The sequence below is a fragment of the Martes martes genome (assembly GCF_963455335.1).
Source record: "Martes martes genome assembly, chromosome: 7".
NCBI lineage: Eukaryota > Metazoa > Chordata > Mammalia > Carnivora > Mustelidae > Martes > Martes martes.
In genome coordinates, this window is record NC_137894.1 from 91,860,181 (window position 1) to 91,867,766 (window position 7,586).

Genomic DNA, 7,586 nt, shown 5'->3' on the forward strand with positions numbered 1-7,586 from the left:
TGCAATGACATGATATAATATATAGAAAACCCAAAAGAGTCCATCAAAAAACTGCCAGTACTGATAAATGAATTCAGTAAAATCACAGGATGCAAAATCAACATATAGATATCCATTGCATTTCTATACACCAGTAATGAAGCAGCAGAAAGAGAGATTGATAAATCCCATTTATAATTGCATCAAAAACAAGAAACCTAGGAATAAAGCTAACCAAAGAGGTGAAAGACCTGTACTCTGAAACTGTAAAACACTGATGAAAGAAATTGAAGCTGACACAAAGAATTGGAAAGATATGCCATGCTCATGTATTAGAAGAACACATATTATTAAAATGTCTATACTATCAAAAGCAATCTACACATTTAATGTGACATCTATCAAAATACCAAGTCTATACTATCAAAAGCAATCTATACATTTAATGTGACATCTATCAAAATACCAACAGCATTTTTCATAGAGCTAGAACAATCCTAAATTTTGTATGGAACAACAAAAGACCCCAAATAGCCAAAGCAATCTTGAAAAAGAAAAACAAAGCTGGAGGCATCACAATTCCATACTTCAAGTTATATTACAAAGCTGTAGTAATCAAAACAGTATGGTACTTGGCATAAATATAGACATGGACCAATAGAACAGAAAAGAAAACCCAGAAATGAGCCCACAATTATGTAGTCAATTAATCTTTGACAAAGCAGGAAAAAATAACCAGTGGGAAAAAGACTGTCTCTTCAACAAATGATGTCAGGAAAAGTGGACAGCAACAGGCAAAAGAATAAAACTACCACTTTCTTTCACCATACACAAAAATATATTCTAAATGGTTTAAAAAACTAAATGTGAGACAGGAAACCATTAAAGTCCTTGAAGAAAATACAGGCTGTAATTTTTTTGACATCAGCCAGATCAACATCTTTCTAGATAGGTGTCCCAAGGCAAGGGAAGAAAAAGCAAAACTAAACTTTTGGAACAACATCAAAATAAATAACTTCTGCACAGCAAAGGAAACAAGCAACAAAACTAAAAGGCAATCTATGGAATGTGAGAATATATTTGCAAATGACATATTCAAAGAGGATTAGTATCCAAAAATATATAAAGAACTTATAAAACTCAACACTGAAAAAATGAAAATAATCCAATTAAAAAATGGACAGAAGACAGGAACAGAACATTTCCAGAAAGAAGACATACAGATGCCCAACAGACACATGAAAAGATGCTCAATATCACTTATCAGGGAATTGCAAATCAAAACTACAAGATGTCAGCTCACACCTGTCAGAATGGCCAAAATCAACAATAAACAACAGGTGGTGGTGAATGTGTAAAGAAAGGGGAACTCACATGCACTGTTGGTGGGAACACAAACTGGGGCAGGCACTCTGGAAAACAGTATGGAGGTTCCTCAAAAAGTTAAAAATAGAATTATCCTATGATCCAGCAATTGCATTACTAGGTATTTACCCAAAGAATATAAAAATACTAATTCAAAAGGATACACATACCCTGATGGTTATAGCAGCCTTCTTTACAATAGCCAAATTATAGAAACAGCCCAAGTGTCCATCAACTGATAAATGGATAAAGAAGCTGATATCTATATCTATATCTATATCTATATATAGATATATAGATATATAGATATATAATGCAATATTAACCGGAAGAAAGAAGGAAGTCTTGCCATTTGCAATGACAAGGATGGAGCTAGAGAGTATTATGCTAAGTGACTTAAGTCAGTAAGAAAAAGACAAATACCATATGACTTTATTCATATCTGTAATTTAAGCAACAAAACAATCAAACAAAGGAAGGATAAAAGAGAGAGAGAGAGACAAACCAAGAAATAGACTCTGAACTACAGAGAACTGATGGTTACTAGAGGGAAGAGGAGAGAAGGGATGGGTGAAATAGGTGATGGGGATCAAGGAGGGCACTTGTGAGCACCAGGTGTTTTATGGAAATGTTAAATCATTATATTATATACCTGAAACTAATATTACGCTATATGTAACCAACTGGAATTTAAATAGAAACCTTAAAAAATCTAAAATAGAAAAAGAAAACTTCAAATTTAGAAAAAGGAGTTTAATTGGATTTTAAGTATCTCAGAAAACAAAATAATTTAAAGGACTTGAAAGTATCAAAAAAGCAACACTCATTTAAGAAGTCTAGGATAATGTTTCCCAACCTCAAATCTGGCACATATTAAAATACATTGTACTTACAAAAGTCTTTATAAAGTTCTTGAAAAAATCACTTAAAAATGTCACATGCTCTTAACGTACACTCTACAGAAGTAATGAAGAATGTGAGAAACATCTAATAATTATAGGGCATCAAAGTTTAACAAAGGTCTGGAATCATTACTCTAGAGTTTTTACTAAACAGAGAAATACACTAACAAAATTAAATTTTTAAGAGAATAATCTCATTATTTCAGCATATAGCAACTAAATTATAGCTAAAGAAAATATTTTCCCAAAAGTTGCCATACCCCTAGAAACCAAGATGTGATTTATTAATAGACATCTTATATTAATTCATAATTACTCTTTAAAAATGTCAGTAGCTTATTCAGTAGTCCCCCATTATCCACTGAGGATAACTTCAGAGATCCCCAAGGAATGCCTGAAATTGTGGATAGTACCAAGTCCTATGTATACTGTTTTTTTTTATCCATACATACTTATGATAAAGTTTAATTTATAAATTAGGCACAGTAAGAAAGTAACAACAAAACTAACAATACAATAGAAATACTATAACAATATCCTGTACCAAAAGTTATATGAATGTTACCTCTTTCTCTTTCAAATATCTTATTGTACTGTACTCACACTTCTCCTTTTGATGTGAGAGGATAAAATGCCTACATGATGAGATGAAGTGATGTGAATGGTGTAGGCATTGTGATGTAGCATTAGGCTACTAACGACCTTCAAGGAAAGGTACATCAGAAGGAAAATATGCTTCTGGACCACAATTGATCATGGGTAAGTGAAACTATGGAAAGCAAAAATTCAGGTAAGGGGAGACTACTGTACAAAACTAGTCATTCAATTCTACACAAGTTTCTCTTCATCACAAGTTCAGAGTACAAAAAAATGAGCCAAGCTTCCAAAGGAATCATCACATTCTTTTTCCTTTTTTTTTAAGATTTTAATTAATTAATTAATTAATTAATTTGACAGAGATCACAAGTAGGCAGAAAGGCAGGCAGAGAGAGATAGGGAAGCAGGCTTCTCACTGAGCAGAGAGCCTGATGTGGGGCTCGATCCCAGGACCTGAGATCATGACTTGAGCCAAAGGCAGAGGCTTATTAACCCACCAAGCCACCCAGGTACCCTGACTCATTACATTCAAAGTTGAAATTAAAACTAAGCAGAAATACACCCTCAAGTCCATCTAAGTGTATTTTTCTTTATCCTTATACACCTTTTAAACTACTTTATCCGGGTGGTGCCTGGGTGGTTCAGTTGCTAAGCGTCTGCCCTCAGCTCAGGTCATGATCCCAGGGTCCTGTGATCAAGCTCTGTGTCACGTCGGGCTCCCTGCTCTACAGGAGACTGGCTTCTCCCTCTCCCACCCCCCCAACTTGTGTTCCTTCTCTTGCTGTCTCTCTCTCTCTCTGTCAAATAAATAAAATCTTTAAAAATATAAAAATAAAATACTTTATCCAGGCTATCTTCATTAAAATGAAGGTTTTTACAAAGGAATTGTTTCCCCATCCAGATATGGAAATGTAAGATATGCAAGAAGATAGGGATGAAAACAGGAAAGAAATGCTGGTCTCAGAAGGAATCAAACAGAAGGAGAATTAGTGATATTATGTATTATAGTGAGGAGAAAGAAAAACATATACTTTAGCTATATGACTAGAACTCAAGGAATTTAAAGTAGATGAGAGAAAGGCAGCAAAGAAACTGCCTTTTCCAGTACAAGCTACATGTGGTGAAAAGAAAATAAAGCTATAGAATATACTTTACTCTTTTCAACAGGGTTTATTATAGAAAGGATATTTTAAGTAATTATTTCAATCATCAACTTACTTCATTTCCAAATGGGTATTTTATATATGCTACATTTGAATGAAAATAACACACTAATTTTAAACTGCTAGTTTTTATTGTTCATTTTCCAGCCAGTGGTCCACATCTTGGGGTTTCCTCTTATTTCCCTGTTCACAAAGCTACTTCCAAATGCCTATACTTTTCTAAAGTGCATATGTCCAGAAGCCCCTAGCTTCTGATTGCTAGCTTAGTTAAGACCTGATTACAGCTGAGGAAGAGGCCCCTATTTTATTTCTACGTGAAGGACTCCCTCAATTTCATAGGTGGGGACCTGTTCTTTATTGATATTAGAGAAATCTTCAGGGGCAGGATCCAGTTCCAAAGGCTCTTCAGGTTTTTGCTGATCTTCCAAAACCAGTGATTCTAATTTTACCACCGGGACATCTGTTGTCTGGGTATATTGATAGCCAGTAGACATATGGTCTACCAAAGCCTCATTTACAGCAACGTGTTCAGATGGTGGAGGCTGAACTTCAGCAGGGACATCTTCTACAGAGATTTGTGTAATAACGTCCTCTTTAGCTGCTGGAAACTGTTTGTCAACAGGGACCATTTCTAAAGTAGTTTCTTCAACTGATGGATGCTGAAGTTCAGTAAGGGATGTCCCAGCTGGAGCAGACCAAACTTCAGCTGGGATATCTTCTTTAGGGGCCTCCTCAGCTGGTGGAGACCAAATTTCAGCTGGAGCCTCTTCTGCAGGGCCTTCCTCTACTGGTGGAAACTTTATTTCAGCTGGAACCTCTTCTGCAAGGCCCTCCTCAGCTGGTGGGTACCAAATTCCATCTGGGGCCCCTTCTTCAGGGCCCTCCTCAGTTGGTGGAGACCAAAATTCAACTGGGGCCTCTTCTTCAGAAGCTTCCTCAGCTGGTGGATACCAAATTCCATCTGGGTCCTCCTCTTCAGGGCCCTCCTCAGCTGGTGAAGACCAAAATTCAGCTGGGGCCTCTTCTTCAGGAGCCTCCTCAGCTGGTGGAGACCAAATTCCATCTGGAGCCTCTTCTGCAGGGCTCTCCTCAGCTGGTAGAGACCAAACTTCAGGTGGGGCCTCTTCTGTAGGGACCTCCTCAGCTGGTGGAGGCTGAACTTCAGCTTGGACCTCTTGAGAGGGGGCTTCTTCTGTAGGGACCTCCTCAGCTGGTGGAGGCTGAACTTCAGCAGGAGCCTCTACTGCAGGTCTCTCTTCAGCTGTTGTAGACCAAACTTCAGCTGGAGCCTCTTCTGCAGGGGTCTCTCCAGCTGGTAGAGACTGAACTTCAGGAGACATCTCAGCTGGTGGAGGCTGAACTTGAGCTAGAACCTCTTCAGAGGGGAGCTCCTTGGCTGGTGGAGGCTGAATTTCAGCTGGAGCCTCTTCTGCAGGACCCTCTTCAGCTGGTGTAGATGAAACTTCAGCTAGGGCCTCTTCTACAGGGGCCTCCACAGATGATGAAAACTGAAGTTCTGAGGCCTCTTGTGTAGGAGGCTCTTCAGCTGATTGAGGCTGAACTTCAACATAAGCCTCTTTTGAAAAAGCCTCTTCAGCAGGGATAGACTCTACTTTAGCAGAGGCCTCTTCTGTAGGAGGCTCCTCAGTTGGGGAAAGTTGTACTTCAACAGGAACTTCTTCAACTTTTGGATACTGAACTTCAGCAGGAGGCCCTTCTGAAAGAGCCTCTTCACCCAGGGTGGGCTCTACTTTAGCAGGGCCCTTTTCTGCTGGAGGCTCTTCAATTGGTGGAGAATTAAGTTCAGGAGGGGAGTCTTCTGTAATTTTCTCAGCTGGTGGAGGTTGCACTTCAGCAGAGATCTCTTCTGCAATGGGAGGTTGTGTTTCACCAAGAACATATTGCTCATCTTCTGAAAGTTCCAAAGAACCTTTTTTGCTTTGTTGACCAAAGAGAAATCTGTTGATATTAATCCTCCCAATTTCTTCATCTTTACTTGTTGAGGGTTGCAATTCAGGATGTTCACTAAGAAAAATCTTCCCTGAGGATTTACGTTCCTGCATAACTTCATTTGACTTTGAAAAAGAGCTATCTGGCCTGCCAATAACCACTATTTCTGTTTCACTAAAGTACGTCTGCTGTCCCTTGTCCACTTTCTCTTTTTGAGGAATGTTCATCATTGTCCAGTCTCCAGTACAACTGGTCTGCTGAGATCTGTCTATTTTGAATTGAACTGAATGTCTGCTTGGTGGCATTTCTACTTCCTGAACACTCTCTGGAAATTCAGGGACTTCCTCTTCAATAGCAGCTGGCTTTTCTTCAGGTACCACTCTTTCACCAACTGACTTGATTTCTTCTTTTTTCTCTTCTACAGTAGCATCTGTTTGCAGAGATTTATCAGTCATATCCTGTACACGCTTTCTCTTTGTCCAAGTTTGCTGAAGTTGAGAAGAAACTCTGAGAGACTCATAGTTGACTTTGGTTCCAGGAATATTACCAATACTAAGGGTAGCTTTAGGCCCAGATGATTGTGATATAGGCAAGTGTTTCTTTTTCTCTGTCACTTCAGTCTGCTGTGATTTGTCTACCATTGGTTGGCTGGGTCGTCTTCTCTTTCGAATTTCTTGTCTCCCTGCTGAGATAGGCTGATCAGGCTCATCACTTTCTTCCATTTCTAAAACTGGTGAATTTCAAACATTCTTCAAGTAATAAGTAATCAAGAATCACAAATGTACCAGACAGGTAAACTTTTGCCTTTCTCCATTAAGTGTTGTTCTATTGAGCTACCTTAGAACAAAGTAATTCATAAATTATTGCATTCTGTACTACACTCTTGTTGGATCCCACCTCACTCAGTAAGCATCTTTCTTGTTTAGTCTCTCATATGACTAATCTCACTTCTAGAAGTTTCTCTTAAAGGTCTATGACCTCACCATCAATTCTCCCTACAAGGTTCCATTAGTGGTATTCCAAGCACATTTTAACTTAGTATAAACACTCATAGACAATGGCTGCAAGTGAGAGAGCTACTGTTTGAAACATCAAGTTGAAAAAAGCATTTGTCTACCAGAAGAACATTAAGTAAACTCCAATAATGTTGATTCCCAATAGTTTAAAGTGATGCTTTTGAACTTTCAATTCTGTTATTTTCATCCTACTATCAAAAACAGTTATAGTGCAGAACTCAGAATGCTGCAGCCTATTTTCAATTGTTGGAGAAAACAACTGATATATGTTTGTGGCAATGTTCTATCAAAACATAAACTTACATGGGTCACTTAGGTGACTCTGGTGGTTAAACGTTTGTCTTTGGCTCAGGCCATGATCTCCAGATCCTGGGATTGAGCCCCACATTGCACTCCCTGCTCAGTGGGGAATCTGCTTCTCACACTCCCTTTCCCTCTGCCTCTCCTCCTGTTTGTGTACTCTGTCCCTCTCTCTCTCAAATAAATAAAGAAATATTTTTTAAAAATGTATACTTACATGATTTAGAAGAAAGTGAATATTGTTTGAAAAACTTGAGTTCTGAGGTCCAGTCCATATAAACTCCATTCATACATCCTTAGCACTGAGGACCTAC

The 7,586-nt window shown here is 38.4% G+C and overlaps 1 protein-coding gene across 1 annotated transcript; it reads right to left on the reverse strand.

Moving 5' to 3' along the window:
- Nucleotides 1–4,305: 4,305 nt before the first annotated feature.
- On the reverse strand, nucleotides 4,306–6,678 carry FSCB (fibrous sheath CABYR binding protein; the record flags this gene model as incomplete). Its single annotated transcript, XM_080809742.1, has 1 exon — nucleotides 4,306–6,678. The coding sequence occupies one exon, from the start codon at nucleotides 6,676–6,678 to the stop codon at nucleotides 4,306–4,308; it is 2,373 nt and encodes a 790-aa protein (XP_080665868.1).
- Between the last annotated feature and the right edge of the window lie 908 nt (nucleotides 6,679–7,586).